At 36.4% G+C, this 24,027-nt stretch overlaps 1 protein-coding gene across 2 annotated transcripts; it reads right to left on the bottom strand.

Moving 5' to 3' along the window:
* LOC120092978 (Glycosyl hydrolase family 38 protein) lies at positions 1-23,043 on the bottom strand. Of its 2 annotated transcripts, none has more exons than XM_039051254.2 (29): positions 22,546-23,043; positions 22,365-22,448; positions 21,707-21,795; positions 21,390-21,564; positions 21,133-21,252; positions 20,859-20,942; positions 20,685-20,756; positions 17,420-17,533; positions 9,127-9,227; positions 8,953-9,046; positions 8,698-8,865; positions 8,521-8,610; positions 7,858-7,923; positions 7,690-7,746; positions 6,612-6,846; positions 6,389-6,525; positions 5,671-5,742; positions 5,521-5,580; positions 5,368-5,439; positions 4,319-4,366; positions 3,636-3,755; positions 3,385-3,450; positions 2,664-2,776; positions 2,354-2,438; positions 1,586-1,696; positions 1,409-1,504; positions 1,183-1,230; positions 549-617; positions 1-467 (listed from the first exon to the last, which is right to left on the bottom strand). In XM_039051254.2, exons 1-29 carry the CDS (start codon positions 22,747-22,749, stop codon positions 240-242), a joined length of 3,078 nt encoding a protein of 1,025 aa, XP_038907182.1. In that variant the 5' UTR covers positions 22,750-23,043; the 3' UTR covers positions 1-239. The 2 variants fall into 2 exon arrangements, with proteins under 2 accessions (XP_038907182.1, XP_038907183.1); XM_039051255.2 differs by having other exon boundaries at positions 6,627-6,846.
* Between the last annotated feature and the right edge of the window lie 984 nt (positions 23,044-24,027).

Here is a 24,027-nt window from a genome sequence, read left to right as displayed (position 1 = left end):
TTGAACTGTAACTCCCTAAACTTGCAATTAATCATCAAAAAGTTCTATATGTATCAGTTACAGGACTGAAGCATTGAACAGATTACATTCTCTCCTCATGATCATGAACATGAAGTCTAGCATACAATAAAGGTTAGCCTCTCAAATTATTTATAATTTTTTTTCTTCCATTCAATAGGAGGAAACTGAAAGGCTAACCCCAATTATCAGAGAATAGACGAGGAGCTTACTTGAGAATATTAGGCATCAAAAAGCAGTTTGCGGCTGAGTTTCTCACCCAAGTCGATGAGAAAGGTTCGAATTTCCATAGGAGCAAGTTCCACCACTAACTTTTTAGGGTCTACAGAGCCTCCTCTCTTAGCTTTAACTTCATTTGAACCATTCTCTACCTTCCACACCTTTCGTTTCTTCTCCATATCTGTCCTTTTTTGATTTGCAGACAAGTTCATTTCTGTTACCTTTTTGATCTGAAATGGAGGGGAGAATTAGAAGTTATGGAAAGAAGCCAAATGATTAGCAGCTAGTTTTGAAGAATTTGTTGCTCTTACCTCCTTTCCTAGAAATAGCTTCTTTAGTTCTACTCTGGTAATCACTGAATATTCCTTGTCCTCTCCAGTCTTTGCAATTTTGATAAGCCAAAAGAATAGCATATTAGTACTTTGGATAAAACAACAGCGAGCATTATGGATTGATCGTTTGAAGAAGATTGTAACATACAGCAGGTTTTTCTTTAACTTTGCAGCCCAGATAAAAGATCATAACGTTTACATGCTTTCTCTTAATAGTATGATACTTTCAACAGTACTAATAAATGAACTTTGACATGATAATCTGGATGCAATGGTTTTACCACTGGGTCAAGCACTGATAACGATGGAGACGTTGGCAGGAGAATTATAACTGATATATATGTATATGTATAATCTGTTTCTGCACTAGTCCTTTCCTTTCTAAAATTCCATCCAGAAAATAGAGACGAAATATTGCAACCAAGGATTATTAATATACAAAATATCAGCATACATAGCCATGGAGAGTCAATTGAATATACTCAAGCTCTTAAATAAATCATAAATATTTGCATGTCATTCTAACGCAAGATCATAACTAACTCAAGCAAAACTAGAGAGTATTTGATCGAGTGAAAGTGAAACTATTTCTTGAGCATGGATAGATTAGCACCTCATACAAATGAGCCAATCGAAGTAGAATGTTTCCATCGTGAAGTTCCTGTTTAAAATTAGAGAAATGATTAAAGAAAAAGTCACATATGGAAAAAGAAAAAGAAAAAAAAAAAAAAAAGTTCCAAGAAACTGAAGAAACTTGATGAGGATGATTGTTAAAATTCAACAGTCTACAGGTTGAGATGCAAGGGACCAAAACCAACAAAAAAAAAATTGATTGGTACCTGTAAAGTTAAAACAGCAACATTTTTGGGTAAACTGTACGAGGAATCAATTCCAGAGAAAGTAAGTTTATGAGAATTTGCCCAGTTATCTCCATCCTGCACGATAATTGCCTGGTAAGGTTAATATGATCACATTATAATATACAACTTCTCCTTTGCCCTTCCTCCAATATTCACCTGTTCAGCAAAGGCTAGGAGAAGGGGAGAATAAATCTCCTGACCAAAAGAACGTCGCCATTTTGCACCTTCTCCTAAAGGGTCAATTCTGTAAAATAATCTTCCTTGAATCTGCATGCCATAATGTAAAATGTGAGTACGAGAACACAAAGCAGAGAGGAAGAACGGACAGAGGCAAAATGAATACGAGAAGAAGATATGAGATAGAGATTGTGGGTGAGGGAGAAAAGGAATAATTATGACCCACTTGATAACTAATTGGTTTTTGGTTTTCTGCTTACCAAAATCCATTAGACCATCGAGAGGGGTAGGAGAGAAAAATGAAGTACAGAGTAATCATCTATTGTTACAAAGAAAAATCATAAATTTTAATTTCTTATTTTACATCAAAATCTTGAGGAAAAGGGTCAGTATAAGAAATCAAAAGTTCAACATAGAAATAAAAATGTGAGTTCAAACCAACTAAGCGCATGCCGAGAATATCTTGTTCAGTTTTCCTTTAGATATTCTTATTTCGTGCAATTGATTCCTCCTTAAGAAACAATTAAACAGTTTCATGATCACAATAAATTAGCAAGCCTGATCAATCACATAAATTTCTATAATCCACATGAACTAACTACTATTTCCAAGCAAAGTTGAGCTGTACAGAAACTGCAGACCCCAACCTCAGCTTCAATTCCATATATAGGAGGATAAAGAAGAAAAGAAATAGAAAACAAAGGTATAAGTGCCATATGTTTTGAAGAGTTAGGTGCAGGCACTTACGATTAGTCCTCTGCATTCATTATTAACACAAACTGTTTCATTTAAAGCCTCTCCAACACCTCTGGAATCATCTAGTAACAGCCTCCTATATATTGAAAAAAGTTAATAAGTTAGGTCGGACAACATATGCATAAAGAAAAACATTCGCCAGTGCAAATTAGCTATCTTGTGAGTTTTGATTATATCAACAACTGCCAAGTATACTATCGAACTGCATAGGCAAACCTCCAGCAGCTCTTAGCACGTGAAAAAAGGAGCAGAAGGAACTACACTCTTTTTCAAAAACGAATATATATATATAACCATGCACCTGTGAAGCATCAACTCTATCTGCCCATCAACTAGGCTGGACCCCCCAACAGCACGATCCACCAAAACCGAAAATTCTTTCTCATCATCTTGTGTATAGATCCCAAGATTTATCTGAAATGACAATTCCACATAATTAAACAATTATAGAGTGCAATGTTAATGTGGGACTACAGAGCAACAGGGATAAGATCAGAAATCATATTCATCTACAAGAGTGAAATTTACAGATTATTTCCAAGCAATTACTGTATCTTACTCGTACACATTCATTTTCTAGTACAAAATATAAGGGGGTAGAGATTCAAGCCTTTGACATTTTTGTGGAGGTTATAAGTTAAGTTATGTTCAGGTTGGCTACTCATTCATTAGCACATATTGGCAATGCTCCCCTTGGGATGGTGGCCACCCTCAGAAGTGATGATCCATCTTTCAAACCCTTATCTTGCTTGGAAGATAAAGAGTTAATGGTTTGAAAAAATATTCTAACAAAGAGTGAGGGATGTTTCAGAGAAAACACTCATTGTTTTTCACTTTTTCCATTCACTAGAGCCGTATAAATGGAGAACATGATGTAGTTGGGAGTCCTAAAGGGTATAATTGTTACAGTAAATAATACTTTACAATGGATGGAGCTGTTACGGTAAATATTGCTATAAAATGGATAGAGTTGTTACAGAAGAAAATGCTCCAAAAGCCCACAGGGACCTAAATGCACTTACTGGATAATAATTTCCTGCAACAGGCTGGTTCACTTCCAGGTTCCAGTCTGCTCTATAGTCTCGAATCTGCAAAATTTAATTATCAAATGACATAGCAGTCAAGGAATCAGAGGTTCATATCAACTCAACTAAGACAATTATCACTTCCAGATGATGAACAAGTAATTACAATGCGGATGAAAACTCTATCATTGAGCCAACGTCAACTCTGAAGTGTCATAAAGTGAAAAAGAAATAAGCTGACGTCATACCCTTTTGATAAAATCTCTGCCGTTGGAATCTGTATAAAATGTTTTTTTGGTTTTCATAGTAGTTGTTATTTGAGTTGTTACATCTTTGCCAACTCCATCATCAATAGGTATGGGCCCAACCTGCAGAAATTTACCAAGTCAGGGGTGTTTGTTTGGGGGGTTTCAGGAATAAGATAAATTATGGAAACAAATACGAGAAGTGTCTGCATATCTAAATGCACCTTGATTTTATCATAAGTTTTTTTTTCTTTTTCTTTATTTTCACGGGGGGTGGCAGCGGCATTCGAGATAACTAAAACTGACATTGACATTCAATGATTAACATATTATATATTTATTTTCTACATTATGAATACTTCTATAATGTTCATACAGTATTGTACTTAATTAAATTTTGATGAGATAATTGGTCTGTGAATAATTTACTTTAATTGAATTAACAAGTTTTAACAATTAAATAATACTAATAAATATTTCAAATAATATTAAATTGTAATTACAAGCTACAATTAATGGCGCACAGACTTTGCAGCATATGTTTGGTCATTGCTCCTTTCAATCTATAGTATCAGAGTAGCATATGCAGAACAAATTAGGCACTCGGTTATGAACTTTTATCTTATGTTCGCTACTTTACTTGCTTGCTCAAAATAAGAGTATCCGAGATAGTGTGGGAAGCTTACAGTAAATTCTACTTCAACGTGCTCTTTTCCCTTTAGAAGTCTGGTTACCTGCAAATGTCAAAATGGCAATAACTGAAAATATTAATCATCGGGTATACTAAACATATGACGACTTAAGGTCCACAGCTTCAATTTTACAACAAGGAGATAATGACCCAAGAGAACAACTCAGTTGTCCAATTCTTAAAACATTTGACCAAAACAATAATTCCAACAAAACAACAAAGTCTTCTGGTACCTTTCACAACTCTCATATCTCATTTGTCCTTTTGGCTCTCGAGTCTAGAGATATACTTTGTTAATTATATTCTCTTTTAGCTCCATTGAATAATTGGAGTTTTTTTTTTTTTTTTTTTTTTTTTTTTTTTTTTTTTTTTTTTTTTTTTTTTTTTTTTTTTTTTTTTGTGTAACTCGGGGTCATATGTTCATTATTCCTTTTCATGAAATTCAGTATATTATTTAATTTAACAAAATTAAAAGCCACCAGGATTTGGAAAAATACAAGAAGAAAATACTAACCATGACAATTAACCAACCAATCCCATATCAGATCTTGCCAAAACGAATACTTGTCAGCTTAATTTTATGAAAAAGAACAATATTGCATTTATTTCTACAAGTGAAGGTAAATAGTAACAGTAATACAAAGGCCACCTATATAATAGAAGTATCATAAAATAAGAAAAACAAAAACTGAAACAACATGATTTTATTATTATCATCAACATGGGCAACTAAAATTCACAACTAATATGAAGAATATTACCTGACTTTTGTTTCTTTTTAAAATTTAAAAGCAAAAAAAAAAAAAGAAAAAAAATGGAAAGAATACAAGGGCATTAAAAAAAAAAAAAGTTTAAGCCCACAAAAGAGAGCAATCTGAAGGGACTTCAATCAAGCAAAATAAGACCTAAAAAATAATTACAAAAAGAATTTGTCACCCACAAACCAAAAAGAGTATCTCACAATGGGCCAAACATAAAAAATCTCCCTTTCCACCCCTTTGAAAATTCTGTTATTTCGCCAAAGCCCACAATAAAAAATATTACCTGAGATATCCAGGGATTTATCTGTTGATGTACTTCTTCGATCAAAGGTCCTTGCATAACTGTCAAGGGAACCTGAAAATTTGACGAAAAGGTTTTTTTTTCATGACACTTGTGGCTAATGCTAAAGCCCATATTTTCGGTGAGAAAATATACCTGCTTATTGGGCGCTATGGGAAATGTCCCATTTGGACGGAATAAATAAGCCCCATCGTTCTGAAAACGTTAAAATTTGTATAACAAATAACAATTTTCAAGTTAGAACATAAACAACTGAAATAAACATTTTCAAATAACAGTATCTACCTCTGGAGCTTTGTCATGTCTTCCATCATATCCTGAATAGTAGCTGTATGATTGATCAACCAATTCATCAACCTTCAATGATTAAAAACAGGTATGTCAGCCACACAAACTCACAGGTCCTTCATTTTTTTCTTCTGTTCTTTTAAAGAAGAGGGCCGAAAATGAAAAAACAGTTTGGTGTGTTGCATAAGATTATTATAAAAAATGAACTTCTATAGTTGCCAAAAAAACATTTAGGCTCGTCTTTAATGAAGAAAAGATGACAAGGATGGATTGATGCTTTCTGAATTTTGTGATACAAGCTCTTGAGGAGCAGCAGTTCAAGGAGAAAGCTAAATCTCTTTGGTCCAAAATGGTCAGTGAAATTTTGGCCAAAGAGAAATTGATACTTTTTAGAATATGCATAGAAGTTTTAGACAATTTAGTGGATATACTTAAATCTTTTATTTAGCATTTTGATGGTGTACATAGTCTAAATGATTTTATTAGAAGTCAACTAGAAAAGTTTCTAGCAATTTAAGTCTCGCAGTAGGATCAAACAGTTGTAATTCGATTCAAGAGAAAAATAAAGAAAGAAAGAAAAACTCCTCTCTATTTACGAGTTTGTTTCCAACTGAAAAACCTGCTATTTGGTCACACATTTCCCGGCTAAAAATAAAGAATTCAAGATTTCAGCATTAAATAACAGTGAGAATTTACCGTTGGTTAGATTACATACCAAACTCTTGCTGTTGCCATAAATAATTTTTCCTTGATCTGAAAAAAATTTAAGCTGAAGGTTTCCGTTACCGACTTGAAAAGTGGATATTTCAGCACTTGGAAATGTATGAATAGAAGATTTTATTGCATTAACGCCTGCATCAAAGAAGCCACAATGACATGAAATAAGTTCCAATGGTGTTCCAACTTCCACCTTCAATTTAGTTCAAACATGAAACAACCCTCTATAAGATGACCTGCCCTCCTGGAGGTTGAGATAATATATGTGCTGAAGCCCAACGGTGGAACTGAAACTGGAAACGCAAGCCAAAATTTTGGAGTTGCAGTAGGAATGTAGCCTAAGTAGGCCTTTACATGATAATTTCTCAAGCGCATGCTTGCATCAGCAAGAGGAAGGATCTGTGATTCGATTACTTTCCCTTCAGAATCTTTAACTGCAACATCTTCACTGATAACCTGTAGCCATTTACAATTAGCAACTTAACAATTTTTAGAATGTGCCAATAAACTGGTGATGTAATATATTATATCGGAAAAGAAATTGGGTGGTGCAACTGCTAGACAAGGTGCAGGTGCAGGTCTTGTAGAATAAAAGGCTATATTGTCACAAGGCAAGTATTCATATTCAAGGGATTATGAGAGAGAATAAATGCCAAGAAAGATCGAAGGACATCAAGATATGGATAAAACATTTTATGATAAAAGAAGATATTAAGCATATACAGAAAGTTTACATGATCATTATAACTATAACATAATGAACCCTACTTAATCTTGAACTCTTGCAAAAGTGTTATTACACAGAAAAAATTCAAAAACAGAGATATATTATCATTCAAGAACATGTTCCAATGATAAAATCCCACTCATATTTGTGAAGTGACAGATGGTGACATTTGCAGAAAACATCATGTATCATCTTCTATAATTCTATAATTCGTCCATTACTTCACTATTCAAGAATGGACCATAAATACAACCAATAATATGCATATAGAGCCAACTATCAGCCATTACTTCCGTGCCAGGTATCCAATTCAATGGTCCATTGACATATCCAAAGCACAAAACAACAGAAAATGAATGGCTTATGACATGCATAAAAACCTTCGGGTGAGGTGTAGTCCCTTGTTAAATTCCACCTATCTTTCGGCCTCCATGTGTAAGACATTTTGTAACTACCCTTTTTTTTATTTTTTTTGTATTCCCCTAGCTTGGTTTTTCATTTTTTTTTTTTTTAAAATGTTCGAGTAGGATAAAAAATTATTGCACTCAAATGAGAAATTTGGTGGCACTCACCGGTATACGTATGATATCATTCCTACTCCATCCAAGAGGGTTGTAGATAACAACAACCTAAACATGATTAAAAACACAAAAATAGATTAGATTGTGCATTAAATATCAGATAGGGTTTTTTCTTTTCAAGGGAAACACTAGGATATGGAATTTTAACAAGTCCCATACCAAATCTTTTCCCTGAGATAGATCAAGTTCTGATGGAGGACAATAGCTTACATTCAGAAGGGGGCACTAGAAAGCCAGAGAAAGAAACAAGCTCAGTTAACAAGTCAAACAACTTTAACATGACTAATGATGCAACTCGATCTACTAAATAGAGATGAACTTGAGAACTAGAATGACTACTAATTTGTGATATGATAGGGTTAATATTTAACAGTAACACCTTCAATTTAATTCTACACAAATACTTCAGTGAAAAGTTCTTCAATCGTACTAATAACTAACTGAAGGGATCTATGAACAGTTGAAATCAGTTGAAAATTATTGATGAAAAACAAATTATCAATTTCATTATTGGAACACTTATGGAAGAGCCTTCATAATTTGAACAACCCTTTTAGCTACCATTAAGAATTTATTACTTTTCTTTTTATTTAATGTACTGCAAATTTTGACCTCTGTACATAGGGCTTAGAGCAAAATTCTTATCCTTCCTCTGTATCTCTTTCTCACTCTCTACTTTTTCTAGATGCCAGATTTTCTTTCTCAATAGTCGTTTTTCTCTCCCTTTCATGCATAATCATTTACGTTTCTGAACCCACAGCTAGAAGCTATCATAACTTTCAAACAACAAAATAAGGTTCCTAAGGTGTTTTTGATCATTGCCTGCTGGAACTTTGTGGTCGGGTTACCACATTCAGAATATGGAGTTGACTCCACTAAGCAAGAAAGTGCAGATGCCACTAAATTCTCCGCCTGCAGAAATACAGTTGAGTAGATCGGTTGATAAAAAAAATAAGCTCAAAAGTCTGAAGTATTTCTGGAACAAAATCAACAATGCACCTCCTTATAGCCTATCCACAGTCGTTTTGCATAATCATTTGCCACATGTTGCTGTTCTGTACCAGTAACAGCATCATGATGTTGAGCAATTGCTACGGCATCGGCCAAATAATCTGTATTTGAGCCTGTGCTACTCCTTCCGATGAAAAACTCCAGTTGTCTTGCTGCCTGATGGCCCAACAGAACGTTATGGTCAAAACTTATGTTAAACCTGAAGATTTGTAGTAAACATAGGCAAAGCTACATTGCAGATACCAGATAATAACCACTCATCATTCTGACAAAGTACTTGATGGATGGCCTACTTGTGAAATATCCTGTCCAGTAAGCATTTACACGATCTGCATAGCTGATATAGAAAATCTTCAACTTTAAGAGATTGAATTTGAGAACATAGACTCCCCATATTTTAATTTCAATCAAACTTACGGAAAAAAGTCATCAGTCTTGACTGGCCAAGAACTATTTGTAGCATATTTTGCAGAAGTGTAAACAGACGGAGTAGAATACAATGCATTTACACGTCCATCCTGGAGTTGTACAATATGAAATCAGCAATAGGCTAAAAAGATACTCAAAATGGATATATATTTCCATAACAATACTTAAAGCACTTACACACTCGCCATGGAACCATACAAATATGAAATCAGTATAAGAATAATGCTCTTTGAACTCAAGGGCATAGTTGTACAACCTATATAACAAATCTTATTCAAGTAAAGTCGTATCCCAAAACAATGCCCAACACACTGTTAACAATTGCCAAATTTCTCACAAACAAGCTTTATTTCCATTCCATTTTATGAACTTTTTATGGGAAACAAGGAAAAATATCATTGAATGAAGAAGAATAGAAAAGAGAGGATAGATAAGGCATCACCCAGAACGGCTCAAAGAGTTTACAATAAGGTCTGTGAATTGGTATTAATCTAAAAAGGAAAATCTTAGTTACAAAATTCATTGAACAAAATACACCAATTTAGAAGTAAATATTCCATGTTTTCCTCCTCCCTATCACCAGCTTCTTCTCTCCTAATAGCTGTTCTACCCTCTTTGACAACTCTCCAGCCCCAACAAGAAAATGGGCCCACAACACTTATTCCTACTATCTCCAGTCATATGGCAAAGACCCCTTGTTCTCTGGATATTGAGCCTCGCAAACTAGAAAACAGGTGCACAATACTCATTGCCCACCACTAGCATCTCCAATCCCATGGTACAAACCCTCGTTCTCTGTAAACCAACCACAACCAGAGTCTTTGGGAACTATTTAGCTCATTGAGGCACCCACTAATGGAGACATACCATTGAGTGCCCCCAATCCCCTCTGAGTTTGGCCTCTACATTTCATAGTCCCATTTCATCACAAGTACCAAAAAAGGAACGACAAGGCAGCTAAAATATCACATAGGAGAACCCAATTGCTTAGAAACCTCCTTTCTTCCTTAACTTTTGTAACTTCTTGTCAAGCTTTTAGGGATGGCTCTTCTGGCCATTGAAGAAATCCTTCCCTCTGTTCAAGGTCTTCATTCAAAAGGAGAACTTGAATTTTGTAAGCCTTCCAGAAACAAAGCTAAGTAGCATTGAAAATTTCTTAATAAATCTGTTAAGAACTCCTCTTGCATTGAACGAGCCTCTTTAGGTGTTATTAGTTCAACCGACAGTATTTTTTATTTGTCAAGGAGTCCATCATATTTTACCAACGATGTGATAAAAGGCACTCCATCTGTCCATTAATATCTCATTAGATGATGATTTTTCCTTCTGACTTTCTGGTATCTATAGAACAACTAGGTCATTTTATGAATTTTCTTTTTGACAAGAAATTTGGGAATTGTCGAGTGTTCCAATTGGCCAATTACATCATTGGAGGTGACTTCAACCTGACTAGATATTCGTGGGAGAATCATGCACACCTCAGAGTCATTTCGTTCAATTGAAGGAAACAGGTTCCCTATCCTTGGAGGAGCATGGAAATTCTAGCGTGAGAATACAAGTATACAACTATTAATGGAAATTTGTAAACATCCATTCTCTGATGATTCAATTGCTTTAGCAAAGCTAGATAGGATGACAACACATTCTTCAGAAGAGAAGTAACTAATAAAGACTTTAAAGAGGTTGTTAATCAATCTGATAGTAACTCGGTTATGTATTCACTGTTTTGGCTCAGAATAGCCTAGGAAGCCGAGACCTCCTCCCTTTACAGCTTACAAGCTTAATTCTAAGATGAAAATTCGATATCTATCCCTCCCCCTACCTCATATTTTTATACTATATCAGTCACCCACAAATAACAGATTAATAACAGATTTCTTCCTCTCCCACAGTGGTCCCATCTCTAACTACTTTTATTCTCTTCCCATTTACATTTGTACCCCCTTCCTATTCTTTTTGTTAATTGTCCTTTCATATTTTCTAAATATGGGGGGTCTATCATTACCCTCCCCCAAAGCACCACCTTGTCCTTAAAGTGAAAGTCCGGGAATTGGTCAACTATTTGTGCTCCTCCTTCCATGTTGCATCTTCGATTGGTAAGTCTTCCCACTGGATGAGTACTTCGAAATCATTAGGTGATGATATGGTCGAGCCAATCTTTCGGACCCCCAAAACCGACACTGGTTTGAGCTGCTTCCCGAATAGTCCAACTGTTGGTGATGTGAATCTTGGCAGTAAGGTCCCCTCGGCTTTTCTCAATTGTGAAACATGTACTACGATATGTATGCTTATATCGGGGGGTAGGTCAAGTTTGTATGCTACTGATTCAATCCTTTGGGTTATTTGAAAAGGGCCAATGTAGCATGGAGCTAATTTGGGATGCTTGTGCACCAGTAAAGAGCTTTGGCGGTATGACTTCAGCTTGATGTATACCCAATCTTTTCAAAGTTCACTTCTCGTCGTTTAGAGTCTGCTAGGGCCTTCATTCGTTGTTTGGTTGCTTCTAATATTTTCTTCAATTGTTTGAGCATGTCATCTCTATTTTTTAGTAACACATCTACTTCCCCAACTATTGCATTCCCATTCCCCTGTTCATAATAGATTAGTGGAGGTGCTAGTCTTCCATATAATACTTCATAAGGTGTCCGCTTGATGGCTGTGTGGTAGGACGTGTTGTAATTGTACTCAGCCCATGCTAGCCATTTATGCCACTGTGATGGTGTCTCCATGGTGAAGCATCGGAGGTATGCTTCTAATCCCCGATTGACTACTTCCGTTTGTCCATCCGTTTGTGGATGGTAGGATGTGCTTCTCTTAAGTTGTGTCCCCATTTGTTTGAACAACTCTTCCCAAAATAGGCTAGTGAACACCTTATCTCTATCCGATATGATGCTCCTCGGTACTCCATGCAATCGTCCAACTTCTTTTAAGAATAGACCAGCCACGGTTGTTGCGGTATATGGGTGGCGGAGGGCAATGAAGTGCGCATATTTAGATAGCCGATCAACCACCACCAAAACTGAGTTATAGCCCTCGAATTTTAGCAGGCCATCCACGAAGTCCATACTGATATCTTGCCAAGTGAGCTCGGGAATAGGCAGTGGTTGTAGCAGTCCGGCAGGGGCTAGTGCTAGATACTTGGCTTGTTGACAAACCGAGCAGTCTCCCACGAAAGCCTTCACCCTTGCTTTCATGCCTGTCCAAAAAAATTCCTTTTTCAATTGCTGATACATCTTAACTACCCCGCTGTGTCCTCTGATTGGATTATTGTGGAACTCTTGTAGGAGCAATGGTATGGTGGGTGACTGTGGTGGCAGAGCAATGCGCTGCTTATATAGTAGAAGGCCTCCTTGTAGTGTATACCCTTGGGGGTGCGGCTGCCCTGCTCGAATATTATCCCAAATAGCTCTTAGTTCCGGGTCTTGTTCGATTTGGCTAGAGAATATCACCGGATTGAGTGAACTCATCATGCTGAGCATCGACATCTCCACCATGGTAGGTAATCTAGACAGTGCATCGGCTGTCGAGTTCTCTAACCCCCTCTTGTATTCAATATCAAATTCGTATCCAATCAACTTGGCCACCCACTTTTGGTATTCCCCTGCTATAATACGTTGCTCCAACAGAAATTTGAGGCTCTTTTGATCTGTCCGCACGGTGAACTACCTTCCCAACAGATAGGGCCGCCATTTCTGCACTGCCATGACTATGGCAATCAGCTCTCGTTCGTATGCAGCCTTAAGGTGATGCGTTAGTGGGAGAGCCTTGCTGAAGTAGGCTACCGGTCGCCCTTCTTGCATCAATACCGCTCCAACTCCTACCCCTAATGCGTCTGTCTCTACTATAAAAACTTAGTTGAAATCAGGGAGCTTGAGGGTAGGGAGCTAGGCCATTCTTTGCTTCAAGATCTCGAAGGCCTCCTGAGCTTCCTTATCCCATTGTAACTTGTCTTTCTTGAGCGGCTGCGTTAATGGAAAAGCAATGGAGCCATAATGAACTAAAAATTTGCGGTAGTATCCGGTCAGCCCCAAAAATCCCCTTAGTTGCTTTACTGTGGTCGAGGTTGGCCACTGTAGCATAGCCTCCACCTTCAATGGGTCTGCAGCCACGCCGTCCTCTGATATTATATGACCCAAGTAATCGATCTGATTTGCCGCAAAGGTACACTTGTTAAGATTGGCCATGAAATGGTTATCCTCCAATGCTTGCAATACCAAGGATAAATGATGCACATGATCATACAATGAAGAGTTGTAGATTAGGATATCATCGAAGAACACTAATACAAATTTTCGTAGTATGGATGTAAAAGATCGTTCATTACCGATTGAAACGTTGACGGGGCATTTCTTAATCCGAATGGCATGACTAGAAACTCGTAATGGCCTTCATGAGTGCGAAATGCCGTTTTGTGGACGTCTGAAGGGGCCACACGAATTTGATGGTAGTCGGATTTCAAGTCGATTTTGGAAAAGACTCATGCTCTAGCTAATTCATCTAGGAGTTCGTCGACCATTGGAATAGGAAAATTATCCGATACCGTGATTTGGTTCAAAGCTCTGTAGTAAACACAAAATCGCCAGCTCCCATCCTTCTTCTTGACTAATAATACAGGGATGGAAAAGGGACATACACTCGAACGAATAATCCTGACAGTGAGCATCTCTTCGACCAATTTCTCAATCTCATCCTTTTGGAACTGTGGATACCTATACAGCCTGACATTCACCGGTCCTACTCCCGGCTTAAGCTCAATATGATGTTCATGGTTTCGTACTGGAGGTAGCCCCTCTACTGCTTGAAAGACTGATTGATACTTTCTTAGAATTTCCCGGATTTCTGGTCGGTGTTCTTCCTCCAATCGGCCTCCGTCCTCCCTCTCAATGGTCAAAAGAGAATTCAACTCGAGTAATATACCTTGGCCCTCTTCTCTGACCAGTTTCATCATCGATTTCAGAGAGATTTGGGCTTTCATCAGACCGCGATCTCCCTTCAAGTGCACCCGCCAATCTCCGATTTGAAACTCCATCTCCGACGTTCCCCAATCACACTCTACCCGTCCTAAAGTCATTAGCCATTATACTCCCAACACTACATCAGCGCTGCCCAGAGGTAAAGGGAAGAAGTCATTGATAATTGTGAGGTTAGGGAGATTAAGAATTACCCCTTTACAGATGCCCGTCGTCCTCATTGAAGTCCCTGTCCCCAACATGATCCTGTAGCTTGTCGTGTGCGTCTGTGGTAATTTTAGGGTTGATACCAGCTCCTTATCGATGAAATTGTGGGATGCTCCGTCGTTGATGAGAACGACCACATCCCTGTCCCCGATAGCTCCTCTGACCTTAATTGTTCAAGGCGAGTCAATTCCTGCCAGCGAGTTGAGGGAAAGTTCTGTCACTTCGTGATCGATAGTCTCAACCACCATAGATTCTAACATAGTGGTCGTCAGGACTTCAACTTCGCCTGACTCCTCCTCTGCTTCGTCTGTTCCTTTTTCCTCATCGTGGAATAGCAGGATACTCAATTCTTTTCTTTTGCATTGGTGCCCCAACGTATATTTCTCTTCGCATTGATAGCATAGCCCCTTGTCCCTCCGATTCTGCATTTCACTGTCGGACAGCCGTTTGAATGCGCCGACCGTGAATGATCTCCCATTTACGTCTTTTAGTGTGATTGAGTTAGAAGACATACCTCCACCGCGGGTCGGGTTGAGAGAAATTGTTCGGGTGGTCAACTGTGTGCTTTGGTTCGGGGTAGGGCCAAGTTGACCCGTGGTTGTATTGAGCCCCGAGTTCGAAGACGCCCTCATGGACTTCGATGGATTTGGGTCGCCTCCGCCCCATTTCTTCCTTCAGGCTTCCTTCGTGTCTTCGATGATCTGGGTCATCCTCATCTTCTCCTTCAGCCCAATTAACTTAAACATTCTCATCTCGATTTGGATATCATCTTTCAGTCCACTGACAAACTTACTTTCCAACGTTTCATCCAAAAGATCCTTCAATGGTCTCAAAAGTTGCTCGAACCGCCGTCGGTATGCACGAACGCTGCCGTCCTGCTTCAGAGTAAGGAACTGGGCTCTCCGATCTTCTTTTTTGACTGGTAAGAAGCGCAGCAAGAGCTGCTTCTTAAACTTTGCTCAGGTATTCAACGGTGTTCTCTCTTCCTCCCACTGATGCCATTCCAACGCTTCTCCTTCCAAACACAGAATCGCGGCTTCGATCTTATCCTTCTCCGATAAACGATTAACTATGAAATACCTTTCTACTCTGTGAAACCAACCCATCGGATCTTCTCCTATCTCCCCTTTGAATATCGGAATTTCCAGTTTTCGCAATCTCATATTGAACAACGGTACTTCTCTTCTCTCGCCGGTCTCCTCCCTCACCAGTTGTTTCCCTCTGTCCGTCACCATTTTCTCCAATGACCCTGATTCCCCTTCCTTGAGTATTTCCGATTTCTTCGACCATACTTCCAACGCACGAATCATTTTCTGTTCCAGAGTTTCTCCCAAGGCTTCGATCTTTGCTGTCATCATGCTCTTTGTGATTTGTTGCATCTCCCCAAACCGCTGATCCATCCTATTTTCCATTCCAACTTGTAGCAAGGTGAGTTGCTCTTCCACAGCTGATAATCTTGCTTCCATCTTCTTCACCATACCCTTCCCAAGAACGAACGGCTCTGATACCAAATTGATAGTAACTCGGTTATGTATTCACTGTTTTGGCTCAAAATAGCCTAGGAAGTCGAGACCTCCTCCCATTACAGCTTACAAGTTTAATTCTAAGATGAAAATTCGATATCTATCCCTCCCCCTACCTCATATTTTTATACTAAATCAGTCACCCACAAATAACAGATTGATAACAGATTTCTTCCTCCTCCCATAGTGGTCCCATCTCTAACTACTTTTATTCGCTTCCTCATTTACATTTGTACCCCCTTCCTATTCTTTTTGTTAATTCTCCTTTCATATTTTCTAAATATGGGGGTCTATTACAATCTTCCCTTCTTAAAAGAAAATTTGGTTTATTCGAGAAAGATGTTTAGATCTTTTTGTATGACTCCTATTCAGACTTTGATGCTATCAGAAGGGACTCTTTCACTTCTCAAAGACAGATGATTTACTTGGAGGTTTTTTTCCCTTTTTTTTTTGCTTTTTAATCCATTCACTGGGTTTCATGATTGTTGGCCTACTTAAAGTATGTTGGTTCTCAGTTAGAATTTAATGGGGAGAGCTTGAATGTTCTTTTGTGTTGTTGTAGGGCTTTTAGGGGATGCCAAATAGTCCCACAAGGGGGGCTATAGGTTTTCTTGCTTGTAAGTTGTAACCTTCACAATTTCCAAAAAAAAAAAAAAAAAGGAATATATGTATATATATCACTCACAACTCATTGCCATGACTGTGAATGGAATGATTATTGAAAAAAAAAAAAAAAAAAGGCAAACTGTTCAGGAAGAAATAGATCTGCTTTTGATGTCACTGTGAGCACCCAAGAAGTGAGTTCCTAATTGCTTGGACTGAACTCTTATAGGGAAAAAAGCAGCCACTTTGGAAGTCCATTTTCTTGGGGATAAAACTAATGTAGGTCTCATTGATCACAAGAATCTCAAGAAAGTTCAGCAGACCTTAAGGAGGTCCATTTTGATACTATATTCCAACAAATCTTTTAGCAATTCTGCAAAATAACCATCTGGCCCAAGACTTATAGAGGGCCAATTAGTAATAATTGTTCAGATCTCCAACTGAGAAGGCCTTTCAAATTGAAGCATATTTTGATCACAAAAACAATACATAAATGTCCTCTGCTTTGACCAAGCTTTTTCCCTCCCTGCTTTGGATCTCTTAAATCAGATTTTTAATCCCAGCATGGAACATTTTGTGGAGAAGTAAAGAAAAAGGTCTAAACATTGTCATGTTTGTCCCATTAACTGTGCGACAAGGCGAAACTTCCAAAAGCCCTCTGCTTTGACCATGCTTTTCCCCTCCCTACTTTGGATCTCTTAAATCAGATTTTTAATCCTAGCATGGAACATTTTGTGGAGAAGTAAAAAATAAAAGGTCTAAACATTGTCATGTTTGTCCCATGAACTGTGCGACAAGGCAAAACTTCCAAAAGCAAGCAACCAATAATTACCAAGTAGGGAAGACATGCCACAAGAACATAAGACAACCATATAAGCACAAGGTTTAAGTTTAGTAAGGGTGGCCCTATGATTCAAAATTGCAACTTATAATAGCATATAATCTAATTAAAAGATGTTTCAATACAACTCATACTACCTTGTTCACGTAGTGAATGAGCTTGTCCAACTGCTTGAACCAGGTGTGTGCATATTGATATTTGAAATCAGTTCCCATTGTCCACATTATATGATTTGTTCGAGTTATGTTTGCCTGAGAATCCAGAATGGTCACCATCAATTAATAAGACCTCATTAAACAAAAAGGATTACAGCTTCTTGCTTGCATGCACCTCAAACAAACAAATTCTTGAAGGTGTACTCAAGTGAGAGAAAGTACGACAGATTTTAAGTTTGAATTAACATCAAAATTCCTACAATTCATATTTAGAAGTTGCACACCTACTCAAGACAGCAGGAATTGAAGATCACCGACAATCTATGGATCTCATTCTACGTGCCAGTGCTCAAGAAAGAGAACCTTTCAAGTTCCAACTATATAATATAACTTACAACAAATGAGTAATCATACATGATAACAGAATTATATTAAAGTGTCTACGTGGGATACAACTCTTCCCCGTCAACTTTTAACTCCACGATACTTTGAGCTTGAACTTCTCATTCAAACACTATTTTTGAGCTAGCAAGAAAACAGTTAATTCAATCATCTTCTGGATAACATGTATCCTCCAAACTTCATGGCAAATGCGAAGTGGAACTCACTCATAGTTAAACCTTTTTTAAAATAAACCAAACTTTCACTGAGATAGATGAAAGGATATATATATAAGGGCATATAAAAAAGTAAGCCCAAGAACAAAAGCAACATGCCCAAGAAAAATCATATTAACAAACGCCACATATAGGAATTAAATCTAATCGTTCTCGAAAGCTTCTTCCAGACCACTCCACCCCACAAAAAATTCTACTATTCCTCTCAAGCAAGATGCCCAACAACGTTTAAAAACAACAAAAACAAAAACAAAACTACCATAGAACCCTTCCTTTTTCACTAGAAGGAGGGTTCAAGAGCACCTATTCAAACATTGAACAACACCCTACTTTGAGCCAACACAATTCCAGAAGTTCAAAAGAACCAGTTTCACAAGGAACTAACAAATGAAAATCCCAAAGAAAATGGTCAAGCAAGATCCTCTTCCTAGCTCCTATAAAGAACACGAGGCCGCAACACCAAGGACAAAAGCCTATGAAGACTGTCCTTAGTATTCACTTTCCCATGCAAAACTTGTCAGACAAAGAATTTCACTTAGGACTTTTAACTTTCCAGAGAGGAGAAAATGTTGGCGTTCCATGAAGGGGAGAAGGGGTGCAAAATATCTAGATAGGGAAAAAAGACAAAAGCCCTACTAAAAAAGCACTCAGAAGCCCTCAAAACTCAAGACCTGGAATCCCTTCTCCCATGACGGGTGGCATGTCACAATCAGTAAGGGGGTGATGAAAACCCTGAGAAAGAAAGGGAAAGGACCCTTTCCACAAGAAATGCCTCATTAAATTTCAATCTTCATACTAACCGAGACGGGCATCCTTAAAAGAGAGAGGTAGCATATGGGAATTTCAATCAACAGAGATTGAATCATTGACAACCATTTCTGAACTTTCTCTACCATTGAGCTCCAAAAACACACTGATATCGGGTCATCTCCCAAGGGAAGACTAATGTAAGATGTTGAAGCTAACTCACTTTGCGCTCCACTAAAGAGGGCCCCAGAACGTCAATTTAAAAGGCTTGCAGTTCACTCAATAAATGGAACTTTTCTTGTAGTTAATTCTTAGGATTGAAATAACTTCAAAGAAGAAAGGAAAATCATTGAAATTTCTAAAGAAAATTTTCTTCCTTGAGAAAAAAGAGTGTCATCAGCAAATTGAAGGCATGACAAATGCACTCCATCAGGAACCCAAAACCTCCCCCACCCCTCCTCCACACGGCATACACTAACCAAAATAGGGCGTTCACCAACAGATTAAACAGAAAATGCAAAATAGGAGCACCTCACTTAAGACCTCTCATAGAATAATCCTACCCCTTGGCCTTCGATTGACAAAGATGAAGTAGTTCGTCGATCTTATGCAATTCCAAATTCAAGCACTCCGTTTGTACCCAAAACCTTTTTTGCACAGGACTTTGTCAAGGAAATCCCAGTCCACATGGTCATTATGGCATATCTTTACTGAACATGTGTGTTTGTTTTTAGTTATTAATTAATTCTTATACTAATTTTTACTATTATTTGACTCTGTCAAATTCTTTCATTAAATTTATTTTTATAATTTAAGCAGATAAATTTTCATTCAATGCAATGTGCAGTATATGCATGGTTCATTAATTAGTTGCATATGAGAAAACATACAATTCAAAGCTACTGTGATACATGGGGAGTTACAGCAGAATACAATTAGTTTAAAACATATTAAAAAGTAGAATGACATCAAAAGCAGAAATTACCACATTGTTGGGGGTATTTTTGAATTCTTGAAATAAAAAATGTTTAGATTCAATTACAATTTTCAATATTATATACTTTATTTCCTTTAAAAAAAATGAAAAACCTCTTCGAACAAAAATACAAAGGAAGAGCGCACCAAAAAGCACCTCAACTCTTGCTAACATTAGCTCGTAGCTCGTAATAATTAATCTACTGTGATAGTTTGAGTGAACATTTAAGAAAAACAAAATGAACAAACGCTAAAAGTAGTGAAATGTGTTCACAGTTACATGCCTTTCTACATTTATAAAAAAAATCAATGACATCTAAAGTTGCATTTATTAAACTATATTTCTCATTATTTTTTTTAGATAATATATTTTCCATTATTATTTCGTTGAACTTTTATATTTAAATTAATGGCATTAAGAAAAGCTTCATAGGATTTGAAGTAAAATTAGAAGCTACACAATAAAGAATTTGGTTTCCTTATGGGTCAATAAAATATTGCATGTACACGTGAATATTTGTAAATATGAACATATTACATGAAAGAGTGTGTACTTAATAATTGAGATTTAACAATCAACATAAATCAAAAGAGAATATTACAATATATTTAATGACATATTAGCGTTCAACGTGTACTGAAGGGGCACTTTACATTAATACAACAAAATTGTAAGAAAAAAGTACTAAATCTTCATTCAAACTGTAATCATGATTTTTAATTCAAATGTAATGTCTACAACAATCGTAAGATTTGTAACATACATGATAGTAGATACTTTGCTAATATATGCAAAGAAAAACGAGAAGATATGAAGCAGTTGCTTTTTCATAGTATAAAGAGTTAATTTTACATAATCTAAATAAAGAAGTTAATCCAAATATACAGAGTTGACTTTAATTGGTTACCTGTGCTACTGCAGCAGCAACAAAATCATTCACTCGATCTTGAACATTGTAATCAAACAAGTTAATATTGTCCTTCATATCAGAGATGGAATTAGTATCACGATTATCAACTATTATAATAAATATATAATTAACCAATTATGGAAATTAAGTGGAATAAAGATAAAAGATTACTTGAACTATTGGGGAAGCATCATTAACTTCAAAGTAAAAACCAGATGGAGGTTCATAGTTCTCAGGGAAAGCACCAGCAAAAATCTGCGACAATCAAAAAGGTAATCACAAAGATAAAGCAACCAGACATGCCTCAAATGAATTTTAAAGAAAATAAAAGAAAATATAAAACCACATCGTGAACAGTAGTAAATTCTCATCATATTTGTACAGTTAGAGACACGTCCAAAGTAGCCTTTGCCTGTTTATATGCTGGCTGCTATCAAAATTTTACCTGAGCAGATGAACCAAGGCTTTTAGAACCCTGCCAAACAACTTCAAGACTCTTCTCAATTTTACGCTTGGCTCTGTCTTGGTAATCTATCCGACCGAAGAAAAGTGAATCAAATCCAACCTAAAGTTACAGCAACTTGTCAATAGTTCATAGAGTACTTATTGAAGCTCCCCCTTGAAAAGTGTCTCTAATTGTGCTGTGATTGATTTTTTTTTGCTGCGCCAAAAAGAATTTCTAGATATAAAAGTGTAGCTTACTTCTGCTCCCAATAGGTAAGCCTGCACGGCAGAATGGCCAAATGGATCGATTTGCCAACCAACCGTGGGAGTAACACCAAATTCCTCCTTAATAAATCTATGCCCAAGCGTTGTTTGATCAATCATATCAATGTAGTGGGTTGCTGCCTCATCATGCATACACATGCCCCCATTACTACATTGGGAAAATTAAGTTTAAGACTTCAAACTGGAATGATAATATCGAATATTTACAAAAAAAAAAAAAAAATGTAGTAGAAAGTATCAACAATAAGCTCGTGAGATTCAAATATGGACACAAAAAGCAACAATTATACATGAATTCTAATTGACCCGAGCAAACTAGTTTCCTGACAACATCCTGAACAATCTCACTCTGATCTCTCCACCATCTTTGGAAAAATGCCTGCAGTAACAAGATGAGTAAAAGTGTAAATATTAGCAAGCAGAAGATGGAATGTAACAAAAATATGAACAATATTTTTAAAAATTTCCCAGAAGAAGAAACTTGAGTTTATCGTGTATTTTAGAAAATCGTCCAATAACTGCCACTTTGCCAGTCTTGATAATAACGGCCATCAGTTTGACTTGTGACATAAGACTTGATTAGAAAGGTACTCGAATACCTAGTACCCCCAACTCCTATTTGCAGGCAATAACGCATTTCAGCAATCCCTTACAAGTTGTGGACTAGGGAAGAAATAATAACCCTTACAACCTACAAATTTTCCCATCTACATTAAACATTGAAATTCATCCTGTAGCACCAGTAATCAAAGAAAAGACAAGCAATAAAAAAGAATGCCACCAAACAATGCGTTACTTTTCAATGGCTAAAAGAAAATGTCTTAATCTCATCCAATTTCTTTCTTATTGTTGTTTCTTTCCAATGTCACGGATTATTTCCTCAGGACCCCAAAAGAATATCACATCGATAATAATTTAAAGAACTGGAACAAAGAAGAAACGACGCGCCTGCTCGACATATATAAATTTTCGATTCTTGTCGGCCAGTAATGCAGTAACCATAGAATCCAACACATTCTGTACGCAAGCTCCCTGCGTTGAAAAAAGGGGTCGGGGGTCAAATTTCAAAAAGAAAAAGCAAAACCCATTTCACGATCATTTCAAAAGAAGAGTCGGAAAAGAAATAAACCTGGATGGAGTTGTTAGAGCCAACATAATACTGATCAACCGTCTTCAACCATCCAACATCATCATGCGTATGCGCGACCAAGTGAACATTAAGCTTCCCAGGATCAACAGTCTGGGAGGTATTATACACCATGAACTTCGATTCAGCGCCAAAAAGCACCGATAGAAGAATCCCACCGAAAAACAACCAAAGTTTCGTGGCCATTGAAACCGAAACTAAACAGGATGAAGATTTCAAGCTCAATTCAAATTTCAAACAGAAAGAAGATCTCGCAAGTGATGTTCTCAGTTAAATTGAAGAAACGGCGGCATCGAAGCTCGATTTTAACTGCATTGTCAGAGGGCTATCCCTTGGAAAGCGAGTAAAAATGGCGGAAGTTGAGTGGAGCTTGCTTTGGAGTAGAGGTTCAGATTGTCTCAATGACGACCTCGATGGAGAGGGGGCCCGAAGAGATGATTGAGACTGAATTAAATACTATATAAGTAAAAAAGATTATCCATTTTCAAAATAAAATATTTTCTTTATATAACAAAAATAAAACTTTTCAGATAATTATTTCAATTTAAAGTGACACGTCATCGTTATGAATTATTTTACTTTTTTTCTTTTTATCCTTTTTAGAAACATCTTTTCAGATAATATTCGGTATCGGATATACATTAGAACCTTGCACAGTTGTAATTACGGAAAAAGCTTTTATTTCCTTAAATTTTTATGAAAATAATAATTATTGTTTTAAGTTGAAATAAATTTGTTGGTAACAAATTCATTTTTCTGTTTTTAGAAAATTGTTATTTAATTTGTGAAGAAAAGGTAAAAACGGAATTTTTTTCGTTCATTTTAGTAACTTTTTTATTTTCGAATTTTAAATTTTAAAATTAAACGTAAAAACATTCATTTTCCTACTAAATTTCTTATTTTCGTTATCAAACTTTTTATCCATATTTTAGAAAACTAACCCAAGTTTTAAAAACTAAAAAAATAGTTTGAAACTTATTTTTTTTCTGGAATCTAACTTAAAATTTAACTCTTATGTTTACCAAAAAAAAAAGAAATACATTTCATTTTAAAAAATAAAGACACTAAAGCTTCATTTAGTCACCATTTGTTTTTTTTATTTTTTTAAATCAAACATATTTTCTCTCAATTTCTTACTATGATCTTTCTATTTTTAAATAAAATAGTTGAATTCTTAACCAAATTTTAGAAAAAAACAAAATTTTCAAACTATTTTTTCTAGTATTCAAAATTTTGGCTTGATTTTTTAAAACATTGGTAAGAAGTAGATAACAAAACGATAAATTTAAAGTTGAGACGGGTGTTTATAAGCTTCATTTTAAAAAATTAAAAATCAAATTGTTACCTAACAAAATTTGTTGTTTTTATTTATTTTGTTATTATTATTATTATTATTATTTTAGATGGGTGTGGGTGCATCAGCATTTTAGAAAGTGCAGATGTTCTTAACATCTTACTTTTGAA

The sequence above is a fragment of the Benincasa hispida genome, chromosome 12, assembly GCF_027475165.1.
Source record: "Benincasa hispida cultivar pf3 chromosome 12, pf3_genome.v1.1, whole genome shotgun sequence".
Classification (NCBI taxonomy): Eukaryota; Viridiplantae; Streptophyta; class Magnoliopsida; order Cucurbitales; family Cucurbitaceae; genus Benincasa; species Benincasa hispida.
The sequence above is the reverse complement of the archived record's forward strand: the minus strand, read 5'-3'. Positions and strand labels throughout refer to the sequence as shown.